This window comes from Oryza sativa, chromosome 9 (assembly GCF_034140825.1).
Source record: "Oryza sativa Japonica Group chromosome 9, ASM3414082v1".
Lineage (NCBI taxonomy): Eukaryota > Viridiplantae > Streptophyta > Magnoliopsida > Poales > Poaceae > Oryza > Oryza sativa.
This window is the reverse complement of record NC_089043.1, coordinates 19,721,176-19,738,939: the sequence shown is the minus strand read 5'-3', so window position 1 is coordinate 19,738,939 and position 17,764 is coordinate 19,721,176. Positions and strand designations below refer to the sequence as shown.

General features: G+C 43.1%; 3 protein-coding genes across 3 annotated transcripts; 1 reads left to right on the top strand and 2 right to left on the bottom strand.

The window, feature by feature from the left end:
* Positions 1 to 25: 25 nt before the first annotated feature.
* Positions 26 to 2,295, bottom strand: LOC4347100 (uncharacterized). The gene is made up of 3 exons (XM_015756371.3): positions 1,972 to 2,295; positions 621 to 770; positions 26 to 438 (listed from the first exon to the last, which is right to left on the bottom strand). Exons 1-3 carry the CDS (start codon positions 2,194 to 2,196, stop codon positions 361 to 363), a joined length of 453 nt encoding a protein of 150 aa, XP_015611857.1. The 5' UTR covers positions 2,197 to 2,295; the 3' UTR covers positions 26 to 360.
* Positions 2,296 to 5,099: 2,804 nt separating this feature from the next.
* Positions 5,100 to 11,666, top strand: LOC4347099 (probable monogalactosyldiacylglycerol synthase 1, chloroplastic). Its single transcript, NM_001417278.1, has 8 exons — positions 5,100 to 5,737; positions 7,769 to 7,941; positions 9,250 to 9,411; positions 9,527 to 9,668; positions 9,770 to 9,994; positions 10,367 to 10,429; positions 10,537 to 10,611; positions 11,204 to 11,666. The coding sequence occupies exons 1-8, from the start codon at positions 5,207 to 5,209 to the stop codon at positions 11,438 to 11,440; spliced, it is 1,608 nt and encodes a 535-aa protein (NP_001404207.1). The 5' UTR covers positions 5,100 to 5,206; the 3' UTR covers positions 11,441 to 11,666.
* Positions 11,667 to 13,803: 2,137 nt separating this feature from the next.
* Positions 13,804 to 16,568, bottom strand: LOC4347098 (aspartyl protease family protein At5g10770). The gene is made up of 2 exons (NM_001417279.1): positions 15,901 to 16,568; positions 13,804 to 15,310 (listed from the first exon to the last, which is right to left on the bottom strand). The coding sequence occupies exons 1-2, from the start codon at positions 16,028 to 16,030 to the stop codon at positions 14,019 to 14,021; spliced, it is 1,422 nt and encodes a 473-aa protein (NP_001404208.1). The 5' UTR covers positions 16,031 to 16,568; the 3' UTR covers positions 13,804 to 14,018.
* Positions 16,569 to 17,764: the final 1,196 nt, after the last annotated feature.

Genomic DNA, 17,764 nt, shown 5'->3' with positions numbered 1-17,764 from the left:
TATTTCAGAATGGATACATGAAGCCTTTACGCAATAATATTTACCTTCTTACATACATAATTGTTATTATCTTATGCTGAGAAAAGGGAATTACAATCCTGTTTTTTTCTGCACGTCTGCAGACGGTTGAATCAAAAGTCTACACATATGAGAGGGGAGTTACCTCTTTGTAATTTTGTATGTTACACAAAGGATGTAATGAAAAATTCAAGACTTATCAGCATAGGGAAATAGCTGAGGCAGTGCAAAAATATCATAGTACCACTTGTACGTACAGAGGAATATGAACAGATGTACATACAATTAGCAAAGATTAATTTTAACTAGAAAAGTTTTACGGTATGGTAAACTTCCTCTGCTTCATTTGTCGACAGGAGGATCCTCAAGCCACTTGGCACGAAACCCAGTTCCTTTGCAATCAGCACAAGTTGCGAAGCCCTGAAATCATATGAATTAATTATATCCAATGCGTGTCATGTAAAATACACATTGATGGAATATCTAGGGAGTCAACAACATATTACTATTTTTCACATGCGGTATTCACAGAATTAAATGGGACAGCACAATCAGAATAAGAACTCCTTCTGATATTCATGGAAGGGAAAAGGGCATACTACCTTTCCAGAGCATATCACACATTTCGTGTTTTTTGAGGGTACTTCACACAACATGTTGTTGCCGAGGATAAAGAAACCTGTGCCGGTACACCACTTGCACTCCACGTGCCCAGCAGATTGACAAGATGAACATGGGTTAGGTCTTGGTTGCTGCAAATCCATCACATGTGAATGTTAGATTGAAGCACAATTGCATGCTGCATACACAATTTAATTTTATTCACCTATTGCTAGCACTGAAACAATGAAGGCATAAAGCTAGAAGAACTTGGGACCTTTCTTAAGTGGCCCTTGTTTGCAAAGAAAATATAGCCATGTATTCTAATTTGCATATCTTGTTATTTTAAGAAATGTACATCCTATATAGCTCATCTCTTAGAACTGCACCAATCAAAGAAGTAGCATTTTCATTTCCTGGTCCATAACTCCATATTCAAATTAGATTGCTGCCGTGCACACTGTTAAAATTGTGATCAGAATTCATTCGATTATTGCCTTTCTAAATATAGGCCCTTACAAGTACACTAACTCTCCATGTGATCCCTATAAATATATCCCTGTTGGCCCAGGGAAAACACAATAGAACAAGTCAGCTCCATTGTAATTATCCACAAAATAATGATTATGCCTTTGTGGCGCACCTTTTTTTAATCCTCGGAGGTTTTCCAAGTTATGTCTGGTGTTCATCTATTTTGCTGTGTGATTCCTAAGAAGTGGCAAGCATTCCATATCATATCATTTGCAAAACAAACACACCAAGCACGACTTTTTGCGTGCAATGATATGTATGGTTGAATTAATCATGTGATGCAGTTGCACTCCTGGGATATCAAACTCGCGTTAAACTGACGAGTCCTTTTGACAAAAACAGTGCATGATTTACCATAGACTACCGTTGTTAGAAATTTCTTCAGAACATGGATAACTAGTTTAAAGATCACACACAAGTACATACAGATTCAGTAAATGTGTGGGCCAGCTAAGTTTCCCAACTACAGAATTCACCATCCACAAAGCATATTATTCCTGGCGGAATGAACCGTTTCGAATTTATTGTTCTATATAAATAAGTTTCTCCAGTCTGAATATCCAACTCTGTGTATTTTCGCGCAATAATTCCACACAATTTCCTCTCTGTTGTACACACGTTAAATCCAAATTCCGGGAGAGACGGAGAATTGCAACCTATCCTCATCACAATTGAACAACGGGGTCAATTCCAGGTAGAAGAAGCTAGGTCAACGTGATGGAAACCTCCTAATGCGATCATACGGAAAACAATTTCTGAACAGAACGCATAAGTAAAGTAACAGGCATCAAACCGACAGGCAAATTCCCAACTCGAGCGCACCTGGGAGATGAGCCACGCGCGCTCCATGCGCTTGGCGAAGTCGGAGGAGCTCCCGGGTGAGTCGATGGTGGAGGCCATGGGAGGGGGAAGGCGGAGGAGCCCTAGCCGCAGCGCGGGCGGAGCAGGGACAAGGGCCCGGAAGCGCCCGGGAGGCCACGGGGCGCGGGCGGGGCGGGGGGAGGGGAAGGCGGCCCCCGCGCGGGCGCCGCAGGCCATCGCCGGCATCCTTCGTTCGCCGCCGCGGCGAGGGTCTCGGAATCGGAGAGAGGCGGAGGAGGATGTGAGATGGAGGTCAGGCGAGCGAGAGGCGCAGGCTTCGCTGCTGCGGCCGCCGCCGCCGTGGGCTTCGTATTTACCACGCGCGTGGCTACAGGTCACCGGTGAACGGCAAGGGCTGTTCGGTCACTGACGGGTGGGCCACATAAGCGTAGGGCCTAGGGCCAATCGCGGGTTCGCGTGTGGTTGGTTGGTCTCTGGCTTGCCGGGTCCAGGTGGCCCTCCTGGTGCTGAATTTTCTGCCCTTTTTTTTTTTTGTAAAATGCGCGGTGCGGGTTTCTTTCTATGAACAACATGGCTGAAGGAGTTGGGAAAAAATAATTTTGAACCTAATGTAAATAGATAAAAGTCCATTTTGTGTCGAACTTTTACAAAGTGTAAAACAACATCTCTAACCATTAATATCGAACACAATTTTATCTTTCAAAATTTCAAACAATTTACTTTACAATCATCAGAGTATCAAATAAAAGGGTTTGGCTTAAATGACACTTGCGTCATGTCCCTACTTATACTTAGCATATATTTTTTTAAAAATAAAATCTACTTGTCACCCAAACATTTCTTCATACGACTTGAATAGGGTGATGTTCTAATCTTCACGATGTAGGATCACGAACCAATAATTGTCTCAATACCAAGATAACTAGCTGCAAGCAGTCAAATGTAACAATACAATCTGATGATCGTACTCAAAGCCAATCACCATCTCTATTACGACAACTTGAGTTGAGGGTTTGCTCAACCACACTCTAAATTAACAACCATCACAACATGCAATTCTATCAAGGGAAACCTCGAAGGGAGTAGGCACACCAATTAGGGAGTGTTGAATGCCACTTCTATAATCTCACAAGGAAATCACAAAGATCGTGGGTAGAGATCTCTCACTGAATTTTTTAGCACATAGCTAAACAAAAAAGTTCATATTTTCATTGTCAAAAGTTTTCTAAATGATATAGCATGAGGGGTATTTATACTTGGAACATCCCTCGGAGTAAATTGGCAAGCTGAAAGGTCTCAAAAAGTTATTCCCAAGCTGGTTTGCAAGGCCATTTCAACTTCTATGCAGTCTCCACTGAAAATAGACATTACTCCCTCATGCGAAGTCGAAACGACTAGCTGTTTGATGCGTTTGAAATTATACTTGATAAGCTTTCCAATCATATGTATCATGCATGGTGAAACATGGTTGGCTTGATCACACATCTATTGAAAATTGAACCAATTGCGTGTAATTGGTCTGCTCGTCGGTGTCAACCATCTCGATTTGAGCAATGACCACTTCATCTTCTTTGTAATTCATCCCATCCTTGATGTAGACATTTGTTGTTGTAGCAATGACATAATCCTCGGATATAAACCTTTTGTTACATTTTTATTGATGATGTTGAGTACTCTATCCTTGGTTGGCACAATCTCTTGGTGATGGAATCATAACATGGCTTAGCGTAGTCGATCCTCGAGATGGTGGTACAACTCTAATTGATGGTTTACATTCAAATGATAGCAAATGTAATGCACGGTTACTTTGTCTTGGTGTGATGGTGGTATTTATCAAGTAAACAATCGGAATCAAGCCTCACTCTTTAAAGCACAGTAATACTTCCTCCGTCCCAGAAAATGTGTCGTTTTAAGGTTTCTTAGCCAAATTAACTTGCTGTCAAAAAGACCAAAGTGCCCCCCATTTATTTGATTCAGTTCTTGATCCTGTACCATCGTTGTTGACAGCGCATATGTGTGGCAGGCTGGCAGGCAGGAGTAGTCCCTCCATCGCGTGCATGGAGCAGGCTACGCATGCCACGACCACCTGCTCGGGCAGCTCTAGCAGGTTGACAGAATAGAAAAATCAAATGAAAGTGAAGACTTGACAGAATAGACTAGATGCCTCCACTTGATAACACTACAACGACATGTTTTACGAGATTTTACCGCGCCTAAAACGACATGTTTAATGGGACGGAGGAAGTATGCTTTAATATACAATCATACGGGCCAGGCAACAACATTGTCTTTTGAAAATAACAATATTCTGAGTTAAAGCATTTTCTTTCTTTAAGAATAACGGAGTTAAAAGCTCTAACCTTGTATAAATGTGTAATAATAATAACAATCTGATTATGTATGGATGGCGTTGGTCGATCCTATGCAAGGTAAGAGCATAGGTGAAGGCCCTCTTTGTTTAGGCTTATAAGTCAACTTATAAGTCGAAAAGTCTAAGCCAAAACAAACAAGCAGCTTTTTTATTTGGTTTTTTTGAAGCCATAAGTCACTCTAACACAATTAAGCCAAAAGCTAGGTTGGAGAAGCTTTTTTGGCTTATATGAGATAGATGTATGACTCCACCACTAAACCTAAGACATTAAATCTACTGGCTTATAAATCATATAAGCCAATAAGCTGACTTTAAAAGTCTAGCCCAATAAACCTAAGCCTAAACAAAGAGGGCCGAAGTAGTTCGGGCATGAGGGCTGAGATGAAGGTTAAGAGGCTAGCATTCGTTGGAATCCTCAATTACAGGGGAAAATGAGAGGAATACACGCTGCTCTTAATTTGGTTGGAATCCTTATTAACGTTAACTACAGTACCCACATGTTATTATTTAGTGGTTAGCCGGCACGACTATTATTATTACCATATTACCCAACATTGATCACGTGCCAGATCCCTCTCCGTCCAAACCAAACCAGTGTGAAACACCCAGCAGCAGTCCAGTACCGACCCACCGACCGTGGTGGGAACCCCGACCCAACCCCACCGATCCATCCAACCCCAAACCAAAACCGACGCACGCGCACCCCGCCCGCGCCCAACCCCCGCGCCTGTGTGGCTCACCTTCCCCTCTCCCCCACACTACCACCTCCACCACCTCCACCCTCCCTCCCTCGCCGAATCCCCCGCACTCGAATGTGACGCGCTCCACCGCGCCACCGCCTCCGCCGCCGCCGACGACGACGTCATGCCGGCGCCGACCGCCTCGTCGCTGGCCGCCGCGGCGGACCCTGCGCTCCCCGCCGCGTTCCTCTCGCTCCCGTCCCCGCTCCTCCCGGCCTCCCCTCCCCTCCCCGCGGCCCCCGCCCCCTCCTCCAACGCCTTCTGCGTCCCCCGCGGCCCCGCCCGCGCGGTCGCCGTCTCCGTATCCGTCTCGGCCTACGGCGCGGGCTCCACCGCCGCGGCGTCGCGGCTCCACCGGATGTGGGCCGAGTTCTCCCGCTTCGTGCGGCTGCACGGGAACCAAATCGCGCCGCTCGGGTTCGCGTCCCTCGGCCTGGGCGTTGGAGGCGGCGGCGGTGGGAGCGGCGAAGGGGCCGGCGGGGGAGGCGGGGGCGGAGGTGGGGAGGTGGATGGGTTGGTTGAGGAGGAAGGGGTGGCGCGGGCCGAGGCGCCGAAGAAGGTGCTGATCCTGATGAGCGACACGGGCGGCGGGCACCGCGCTTCCGCCGAGGCCATCAAGGCGGCGTTCATCCAGGAGTTCGGCGACGACTACCAGGTTCGGTTTATCCTGCCAGCTTGGCGTGCTCACCTGATTGTGATGTGCTTGGGATTCGTTTGTTACTTTGTAGCTGTTGCTTGCTAAGCTCTGATATTAATTTTATCTTTATATGTTATAGTACTAATTTAATATCCGCACATTTAGAGTTAATTCGCTGCTTCGCTATTTAGAGTTAATTCGCTCCTTCGCTCATACGTCGTTGGATATGGTGGTTGAGTATCTGAGTGCTTGAATACAGTGACGTGCCACCTTCGTTAGGTCTATCATCTATGTGCGCACAATCACTGCCTATTATAGAAAATGGTTCCCTAGGCTACAAGGGAGCGAGCCTAGCTAGAGCAGTGCGATATGCTTTCTTTAGGAAAGTGAAATTTAACTTTTAAGTCGCGTTTTGTATAAAGCTCGCATAGTATTTGACATGTACCAGGTTCAGCTGTATGTTTGTCAGAGTTAAGGCCTAGTATTTGTCCACAGTAACTGTTACGCGTTGCTGTCTTTTCAGTGGAATATGCGTTAAGGAGGGTTGTTGTGGAAATTTAGGGAAGGACTATAAGATTTGGAGAAAGAAACTTACTGGGAAAGGGAATTGGATTTGATTAAATCTAGCCATTGTTGCGTCGCTTACCTCTGGCACCTGAGCTTATATGGCCAGTCCTCTTAACGCACAAATTCTAGTGGATCCAAATAGCCAGTCGCAGCTGACTTAGGCCAGAGGGGCTACTGCTGATGTCAACTTTATGCACAGACAAACCTTTGTCACCCACTTTTCTCCGCTTGTAGCCTTAAGCAGCAGTTCCTTTCTTACATAATTTTATCTTCGCATTCTTTACTTGCCTTAGATCGCTGGTTTCCAAATTCTTCTGGTTTCTTCACTTGTATGTCTCCTGTTCAACAGCAAGATTGTCATCATCAGATTAACTTGCTACCAAATGCTGTGTTGTAAAATTATATTGTGGCATATAGTAGTTACTAGTTAGGATGGAAGAGAGCCCATGGAATAGAAACACAGAAATAATTCAAATAAGCCAGCTGATAAACGGTAATTGCAAGTGCCATAGTATATGACTTTTATACATGAGAGGGTGGGACATGCCCTTTCGAATTGTTGTGTACAACTGTGGTACTTTGATCTGTGTAATATCTGCTAAACTTTCTTTTAGCATGATAATAACCAACAAAAAATATTTGTTATCTCTTCAGTAGAAATTTAAATGTTTTTTTTATGAATATTTAGATTGGCCTTATGTTAATAATGAGTAGATTTGTCTCTCATAATAAATTAACATTACAAGTTCATTATGTTAGAAACATAATACTGTATAAATTGCTGTTCAATATATTTTGAAAGTCATGCCAATGCACAAGCTTACCTGTGACCAGTAGGAAGTATTTTGTGTTTATTGATGTTCCTGATTCTTTTTTCACATAATGCTGTAGTTCGAGTAATTGAAGAGGAAGAGTCGTGTGCTTATGGAAATCTTTACTGCCATCAGCTATAATTTCTTTTCTCTTTCTGCAATAAAATAATGACTTAGCAGGAGATGATTTAGCATGTTTTGTAGTCCTGTGCTTGCTACTCCCACCGGGTTAATAATACTTGTCGTTTTGGACAAGGGCACGGTCTCCAAAAAACAACTTTGACTATTATTTTTCATTATAATATGTATATAAGTGTTAACAAATATATGATTTTATTAAAGTACTTTTTAAGACTAATCTATACATGTAGTCACCATATTTGAAAGACAAATACATTAAAAATGATTCATACAAAGATTCTAAAGTTTGACCTCACCCTTGTCTAAAACGACAAGTATTATCACCCCGGAGGGAATATGTAGTAGAACAGGAACATGTGGCAACAGGCAAACGCTTCTCCACTTGCGATTACAGTTATTTGTATAGGTTTGATTCTTAGATAACAGGGTGAATGATCACTTGTTCTGGCGTTCTGCCTTCTCAACTAGTGGTTGTTGATATTGATAATTTATGTAATTTCTGTATTCATAACAAAGGAATTTGTTGCAGGTATTCGTCACTGATTTATGGACTGACCATACCCCATGGCCATTCAACCAACTACCCAGGAGCTACAGTTTCTTGGTGAAACATGGACCCTTGTGGAAGATGACATACTATGGTACTGCACCACGAGTAGTTCATCAGCCACATTTTGCTGCAACATCGACATTCATAGCAAGGTAGTCCTTGTATGGTCTGGCTTTTTTCTCTTGTTATCTAAATTTCACAAAACTACAGATACTTTGATCAAACTATCACAAAACTACAGATTTAAGAATGTATTTCACAAAACTACAGATTTAGAGTTAAATTTATCATGGAACTACAGATTTAAGGTATTATATCACAAAACTATTGATTTAACAACTATTTTATTACAAAACTACACATTTAAAAACTATTTTATCACAAAACTACAAATTTTATAACTTTAAATAAATAATAGTGCTATGATCTAAACTCTAGAATATGTAGTTCTTTGATAACTTAATCACTAAATCTGTAGTTTTGTGATATGGTGCATTAAATCTGTAGTTCCGTGAAAAGTTTAACGCTAAATCTGTAGTTTTGTGATACACATTCTTAAATATGTAGTTTTGTGATAATTTGACACAAGTATCTGTAGTTTTGTGAAATTTACTCTTAGTTTAATATATTTTTAATTTTAATTATCTTAGGATTTCTTTGTTATTCTGACACAATTCATACATAACTCAAATTGCAACTTGTATTGCCAGATAAGTTACAGAGTCTGATTTCTAACTCACGAAGATGCTTTCCTTGTGTGGTTTATGGCAGTGAATAACTTCTGAACAATACATGTTAAGAATTTTTGGTATCTACCATTCATGTCATTCTTGCTCATTTCCAAACATATTGTGAGTTTTTGTTTTTTCACCTCAAATTTTGTTAATATCAGGCCAGCCACTCTTATGGTCATGATTGAATTAAAAATATATTATGTCGCCTTATCTAAATTAAGCGGTTTTTTTATGATTAAAGAACATTAGTTAGGACCACTGCCAGGGATGTGGGTTTATATACCCAATGCCTCAATTCTATGGTTTCCCATGAGCCTGTGATGATGTTCTAAAGTTTAGCTTTTCGAGAACACTCCGCGGTGGCTAGCTTTCTTTACTTTGATCTCTTTAGTTATTTTCCTGTTAATATTAAAGTGATTCACATGTAGACCCTTATTGTCTTGTTAAATACTCCCTTCATCCCAAAATACAGCAACTTCTCCCTACTCCCTGATCTCAACCAATCACAACTCTCTCATTTAATTTCTCAACCTACTTCCTCATCTCAACCAATCACAACCATCCCCCATTTAATTTTACCTCTCTCCTTAATCCCCGTGAAAAACTCCAGAAGTGCTTATACTTTGGATGGAGTGAGTATGTGCTATACTTTAGCTGTGGTCCTTGCCTATATTTGTGAATAACATGGTATATAATATCGAAATTGCCTCTCTTATTTTCCTGCAGAGAGGTTGCAAAAGGTCTCATGAAATACCAACCAGATGTAATTATCAGTGTCCATCCTTTAATGCAGCATGTCCCACTCCGAATCCTAAGGTCAAAAGGTTTACTGGATAAGATTCCGTTCACAACAGTTGTCACAGATCTGAGTACTTGTCACCCAACATGGTATGCCGGTTTCAATGTTCATGTAACTTAATACCAGTTCAGGTCACTTATCAAGTTTAAGATACACATGTTATTGCCCTTACAGTGAAATAGTTATTTTACTGCTATCCCGTAGGTTTCACAAGCTTGTTACTAGATGTTACTGTCCATCAGCTGAAGTGTCAAAGAGAGCACTAAAAGCTGGATTGCAGCCCTCGCAAATTAAAGTCTATGGCCTCCCAGTACGTCCATCTTTTGTCAAACCTATTCGACCAGAGGTAAACAATTTATTCAACTATCAGCACCTTACTGCCTTTTGGATCTTTTGTCATCTGCACAAGTTCCTGAGTTTTCTACATGTTCTTATCTTCTTTGATAGGATGAACTGCGAAGGGAGTTAGGTATGGATGAATATTTGCCTGCTGTTCTACTAATGGGTGGGGGGGAAGGGATGGGTCCTATTGAAGCCACTGCTAGAGCACTTGGTGATGCTCTATATGACGAAGTCCTTGGTGAACCCACTGGTCAAATACTTGTGATTTGTGGCCGTAATAAGAAGCTGACTAGCCGATTGCAGTCAATCAATTGGAAAGTTCCAGTTCAGGTGCATTCTTAAAGCTGATCCAGATTTGTATCTTCCAAGCATTTGGAAATTGCAACAACTCTGGCTTACCAGTTTTTGATATTGCTCTTTCCTGCGCAAGGATATGTTTTCTTCAACCTTTGCAAAACCCAAAGTATACAGCACATGTCTTCATCTGTTAAGTGCAGAAATAACTTAAACCAAACTACCATATTGATTGTAGAATTCGATTTATGGTGGATTCAGGATACATCGAGTGAGTCATAAGCGTAGACTGTAGCATAGGCTTTCTTCATCTGTTGCGCAGAATCTTTTACTAAAGGAATTATTTGCTGGCTGCACCAAAGTTATACACTCCAGTGCTTAAGTCTTCTTTTGTTTTTGAAATCTTAGGTTAAGGGTTTCGTTACAAAGATGGAAGAATGCATGGGTGCTTGTGACTGTATAATTACAAAGGTATGCTGTACATTAGCTTCACCTTTTCAGATCATGTTCTTCGCTATCTGATATATATTACACAATTAGTGATGAACTTATGATACATGATTTATGGTGATCTTCAGGCGGGGCCTGGTACAATTGCAGAGGCCATGATTCGTGGCCTGCCCATTATACTAAATGGATATATTGCTGGTCAGGTAATTCTCCAGTCAGTCAATGTAGTGATTGCTTGATTTCATCATTTTCGCTGAGAAATGACACTGATTTATATGTTGTTGGGTAGTTGGCACATCGTTTTACCCCTCACTATAAGCTTTCATAATATTACAGCATTAATGCACCCATTTATCCTTTTTCTGAATCTAGATTGAATATGTTTGAGTAGTGGTAAATAAAGATCGCAACAATATCTGTAGAATACAATCATAGATCGAATACCACCCAGCTCAAGCCAAGTTCCAAACTATGCTCAACATTTATTTTGATGGATTCTTAGTTTACCGAAGTTGGCTTTTATACCCACATGCCATTCTTATACACACCTGGCATCTTTGGTTTACACCATCCATTTTTGCTCTATCATCAGGGTTCATGCAGCTATTCTCGCCATATTTATTCCAAAAGTTATCCTGATAATATGTCTTTATGTTAAATTAAAGATGGCATTAGATCCCATCAATTCCTTAAAAGTTTTTTTTTCCATGGACGAGGTGTATTATATCTATAAGTATCGATGTGGTGTACAACATGATTTGTTTATCTTTCTAAAATATTTTATTCACACGACAGGAAGCTGGCAATGTTCCATATGTTGTTGATAATGGATGTGGGAAGTTCTCAAAATCTCCAGAACAAATTGCAAAGATTGTAGCCGATTGGTTTGGCCCTAGGTCAGACGAGCTCAAAATGATGTCTCAAAATGCCTTGAAACTAGCGCGACCGGATGCAGTGTTTAAAATTGTCCACGATCTGCATGAGTTAGTCAGGCAAAAATGTTTTGTACCCCAATATGCGTGTGCATCATAAACTCCTACCATCCTTAGCGAGTTTAGTTAATTCTATTATTTTTTGTGCGGCATTAGTAACTAGTTTATCTGTGAGAATTCATAAATATCAGTTGATTTGGAAATTTTCTCCATGATAGAAAAAGGTCATGATCCAATTTGGTTTTCCTCAATATTTTGCTTGTACATGACTGTTGGGACTAGACAGTTTAGGAACTGTATGAAAGAAAAAAGAACAATTGAATTTCCATGGTGCTATGTAGATTTTAAGGTGCTGTTTGGTTGTGACTTACTGACCTGTGACACGGTATTGAATGATCTTGCCACACTTTGGTGCATTCTCGGTAGATGATGGATGTAATTGAGTTTAATAGTTATTCTGGAGTATAAAGAAATGAATTAAATATTCTGTTGTTTAGGCGCATGGCAAGCGTGCTTATGATGGACCTCATCATTTCCTCCGTACAGAATCAGCTGTTGCTAAAATTTAAATTTTAAAATTTACTTTAAAGTTTTTTCAATCGTAGTTTACTTTTTAATATTGTTATTTAAATCACTAAGAATACATATACAAAAGTTTTACTTATATTTTTTTTCTAATATGTTGTATGACATATTTTCAACCTTTGACAAAAAAGATGGGGCCCGATAATTTATAATCTGTAAGCTATAAAAAGAGCAATTGGCCGAGCACATAATCTTGCGATCGGCATCCAAAAAATTCCATGCAGTATTAAGAATCATTGAGCTTTGTGACAGTATCTGGTCAAGTCAAACATGGGAGCTCTGATCACTCTTGTTTTTGACTGACAACCCTCTGCAGCCTGCCTCCTGACCCCATCAAACTATTGCTTCATGTGCTAAAATCTCCTGTCATCTGATTCGCATTGTCAGGCAGGCAGCCACAACTTGAGCATACCATATAAATCTATTAATATATCGTATTTTGTTTTATTATGATAAACTTTAGCTAAAAATTGCTTTACTAATATAGGAGTATCATTTATGTGATACCAAATCAAAATTACAAGTGCTTTTGAATATAAATCAAACAACATTAATTTTGTGACAATTTTTTTTTGATTGAGTAATTGTCGGTTAAAGTCTTTATGCTAACGAAACATAATATGCATCTTATATGTTTGAACGGATAGAACAATACACTAATACTTCTTAAACTTTAGAGAAACTTTAATATCCCAAAATCTAAGTATAAGCCTCCAAACAAACAAGCTTATATTATATAAAAAAAATCAAGGAGTTGCCTAATCAGTCACTCCAGCCTTAACCTGATGTGCATGCTGAGGAACATGCATCCTGAGCTGGAGGATGCATATGTTGTTTGGCACGTCTGCATTGCACGCAGGCAGGCTAGCCTGATCCACAGCTGTGTTTCTTTGGTCTCTTGTGCTGTCTGCAAGCACCGAAAGGCCAGCCAGCATGTGGATGTTGGGTCGATGGACGGATGTTGTGTTGCATGCCCTGCCGGGACACTGTCAGATCAGGTGGATGATGAGCTTCTAGTGCTTAGCGCGAGACTGTACCTTGCTTTAGATTCTGAATCCGTGATTGTACTACTACTTCAGTTTTTGTATTCTATTAAAAAAAATTCCCTCCGAGTATTCATGTAAGTACATAATGGTGCAGCAGTATGTATTGCAGTATTGGTAGCTCAGTGGCTAAGACTGCTTGTTTGTTTGGTAGTTTTTTCTTCCATTCTAGCCAGAACAAAGTGAATGGTTGAAAAAAAATGCATGAAAAATGTGAAACTTCAGGAGACATGTACTGGGTTATAGGCAAATATATTTTGTTCATAAGTTACAACTATCATTTGCCAGTTATTTTTTCAGTTTTCATGAGATAGAATACCTGAAACCACTGGAGCTCGCATTCCCAATTGGGTGATGTGAGAACTGAGAATGCGATTCTAGCCTTTTATTCTTCTTTCATTTTTAATTTATACTATCAGTAACTCTGGCGTATGATTTGATCTGTATCCTGTAAAAGCACATTTCTGCATAGTGTATATTCTCTGTCTGCTGTTTCTTGCAGATGTCTTCATTTGGAAAGGTAGTGCCGACCTCATGTGTCAGATCTGATCGCTATAGGATCGGCATGTCCTGATCTGCTTTCTTTTTACATAAATTTTCTTATTCGGCATTCTCTCAAGTGATTGCGCAGTTGCTGTACATTGCTCACTTATGCCTAATTTCTTTCATTAAAAAAAAAACATAACCACTACTGCCTTCCCCTCTAAATTTACAAGTTGGTATTGTGCTTCTTGTTGTCAATATGCACTGGATGATCTACAGTAGGATCTGAAATTACAAGGAAGTTGTAGGATCTAATGAAACAAGAAGACAAACAAAAAAAATCCACTTGTTTCTTGAAACGATATTAATCTAGGATGAACTGAAGCACAAAGAAACGGCAGTAAAAAAAAAAAACAGAATGAAGCAATTATAGATGCTTGTACATTTGACAATAACTAATACTGTACTACCATTTGCCAATTACCAGAAGTAATCTCAAAACAGATCTCCAGGTATAGGGATATTCACATAGCTCATGGCCCCCTTCCCCCTCCAAATCAAATCATGTTAAATATAATCACAAGTCTCTTGTGCAAATCCAATTTGAGATCCTAGAGTGTCAAATATGACCCTCAGATTCTTCTGCTGGTAATTACCAATGATTGAAGTTTCATACTCAGATTTCAGGGAGGCCAGAGCCAAGCAAACCTGAGAAGAATCACTGCTGACAAAGTAGAGCACTCCACTGGAATCAACCTCCACCTCCACATTGCCTTCAAACACAAACTTCAGGCTAGGAATCTGCACTTCTCTGAACCCTGTCAAGTTGAAGCAAGTGTCAAGAATCGAGAACCCCGGCGCTTGCGGATACTCCGCGAACTGGCTCAAGAACTCTGCCTTGACCGCATTGTACACCGAAGGCACGAGGCTCGTGATGATCGTTCCCGAGTCGACGATAACCTTGCCAGCTGAAGATTCTACCTCCTGGCCGCCAATGGTGATCCCGGTCAGGTTAACAAAGTAGAAGGGCCCTTGCACCGGGTCGGAAACCATGGTTGTGTACACAATTGGGGTTGAATTCCGGTACACCGAGGTGTCGTCGCCGAGGACGAGAGACCCTGATGATTCTGACTCCTTGAGAGGTAGGCAGTATGAGAAGACACCACCGAATTGATCCATGGTTTGTGATATCAGCGAGAGCTGGCTCCGGCCTAGACCCATCAGACCGGAGGTGCCGCCGAATGGCCCCTGGTTGCTGGTGCCGCAGCCGAACACGAAGCCGTCGATGACCTCGCCGGCGAGGCTCAGCTTGTCGTGCGCCAGGACGCCCTGGGAGTAGGAGCCGTCACGGTAGCTGAGGGTGTAGCTGCAGGAAGGCTGCTCGCCGCCGCCGCACGCCCCGGCCGCCGAGCCGGTGGCCACCTGCAGCGCGTCGCAGGAGGAGGAGTTGCACGGCAGCACGGCGTAGGACGGCGACGACGCCGGGTCGAACAGCGGGCCCTGCTGGTCGTGGCACGACGCGCACGGCGCGCACTGCACCCAGGTGAGCTCGCTCGCCGTGTCCACGATCACCGTCGCCTCGCCGCCGCCAAGCCCCACGGTGGCCACGTAGTTCAGCGTCCGTAGCCTCGCCCCGGACGTGACGGGCACCCGCCCGGTCGCCGCCGCCGCCGCCGCCTCGTCCTCCGCCCAAGACCCGCCGCCTGCGCGACGCTGCAGCGACGAGACGCGCGCGGCGTCGGAGGAGAAGAGGCCGCCGAGCTCCTCCTCCCTGCTCCTCCCGCCGCTCTTCCCCGAGCCGCCGCCGCCGCCGCCGCCATGGTGCCTGAGCTCCAGTATGGTGGCGCCACTCTCTGCTCCTGAAAAACCTCAAAGCATCATCGATCAGTCCGAGTCACCACCATTCACCAACCACATGGAAATCAATCTACCAGCTCACTAGCTACTATTCCCATCATTGTTTATGCAATTCTTCCCATGGTCGAAGGCTACATTGGAGGCGTGCTACTTTTGGCAAACGCCCCGGGTGAGCCGCTGACCAACGAACACCATAGATATAGAAGGAGCTCATCACATTCATGGCGCAGTCACACTCACATCTTGGCAATTCACGCGCCTCCACTTTTCTTGCCAAAACGGGTCATTTTTCCCCCCATTGGCAACACTACGATGTAAAACTGGGAGCAGTAATCATTAACTAATCAAGAACGCAAGCACCATCAAACCAACACATTGCAGATTATCGTGTTACAACAACACGTCAACACCTATGCATGTTCAGAGAAAACTATGGTGTCTGAAGCCTGAACACCAAGCAATGAAAAGCATGGAATCCGTTCTAGCTAGCTAGCTACCCAATCCCATGCCATCGAAGAGCATCAAGAAAGAAGGAGAGAAGAAGAAGAAGAAGGCGATGAGCAAAGAAGGGATCAATGCAAAGAGAACTCACTTGACCTCAGGTGGTGCCTCCTCTGCAAGGCTCTCCTGCTCCTCGTCACCTCCAGGCAATGCACCCCTCCTCCTCCTCCCGCACCAAGTACCAGGAGGAGGAGGAGCAGAGCGCAAGCCCCCCACGCCATCACTGACCTTCACCTCACCTCACCTCACTGAGACCAGAGAGAGAGAGAGAGAGATGGAAAGAAGAAGAAGAGGAAGACCGAGTGAAGTGTGTGAGAGAGATTCTTGGGTGGTGGTGGGGGTGGGGTTTCTTGCGGGCGCATGGGAACAAAGGCGCAGGAGCTGGCTTGGCTGGCGGCTGGAGGACGCGAGGGGTGGGTGGGCCCCGCGGCGCGGTGGTGGTGGTCGCTGCGGCCTGGGTGGGGTGAGAGCCGAGAGGAAGGAAGCGGAGGAATTATTGAGTAGTAGCGGGGGGACTTCACATGCATGTCCTCTTGCTCGGCAGCCGCAGCAGCGGCAGACGCGCGCGCGCTCGTCGTCGTCGCCGAGCTGAGCTGAGCTGAGCTCTCTCGGGTGTCGCCGCGGGGCTTGGGTTGGGTTGGGTTGGGTTGGGGTGTCTCTGATCGTGTCTGACAGGGTGGTGGGGGCCGGTAGGTGGGCCCCACGCGCTGACACCGGTGGCCTTTATTTTAGTGGCACTGAGGGTGGGTGGGTGGAGAACTGGAGATAAGGAGGAGAGAGAGAGAAGGGAGGTTTGGTTTTTGGGGGGCGAATTGAACACGGGGCGTGAGGGGGGCATTAATAGTTTGTCAGCCGCAACGGGGGAAGAGAAGAAGGGTCAGCGTGGCACGGCGCCGGCGCCATGTGGTGCGTGACCGTGTGCCCATCGTGTCATGAGTCATGACTGATGACTCATGGCACATTGATTCTTCGGGGGTGTCTAGATCCACCGGCAAATTTTTTTTCTTCATCACATCAAACGTTGGATAGGTGGTGTTTGAATCTCTTAAAAATAAAGATGAAGATTAAGTTTTTTACGTAAAATAAGATGGTATTAACTTATAATTGATTGAGTTTTACACAAACTTAAAAAATAGATTAATATGATATTTTAGAGCAACTTTCATATAGAAAGTTTTCGCACGAAACACATCGTTTAGCAGTTTGAAAAGCGTGCCACAAAAATCTTAATCTTAATCCAACTTTTGTTAGAGAAAAGAACATGACCATAGAGTATTAAATATTAAAAAAACTAATTACACAGTTTGTATATAAATTGCGAGACGAATCTTTTAAGCCTATGTCAGGGTTACGGATAAGGTATACCCTCTACCCTTGGATATACGTCATACATCGATATGGTATATCTGCGCGTATACGGACGTTCTCTGTACACGTTAAGGAAATTCATCACGGAGTCCACAGATGGAAAGATTCCTACTCGGATAGAACTGGGTCGTCACTGTATCGTGTAGGGTCCGATGTCTCCGAGTCCTACTTGGAGACCAACTGACCTGCGGTATAAAGAGACCCCCCGGGAGGACCTAAGGCATCGAATCTTATCGCCAACACATCCACTACAGCCTACAAAGCCAGAACCTACAGGAGCCAAGTCGCCGGGTGATCTAGTCGAACCAACTCAACTACGATCTCGTCGGTATCATCGAGTTCCACTATTCCCTTTGTAATTTGTGATTTCCGTCATATAATCCCATATCAACTGGATTAGGGCTATTACCTATTAAGGGGCCTGAACCAGTATAATCCCTGTTTTTTGTTGCTTGATGTCGTATTACGTAGATCCTCGTACCAGCGTACCCTAATACCCTCTATATCTAGTCTACGGGTATCCCCCGTCGACAGCCTAATTGCGCCATAATCTGATGATGTGGTGCTACAATAAATATTTGCTAATG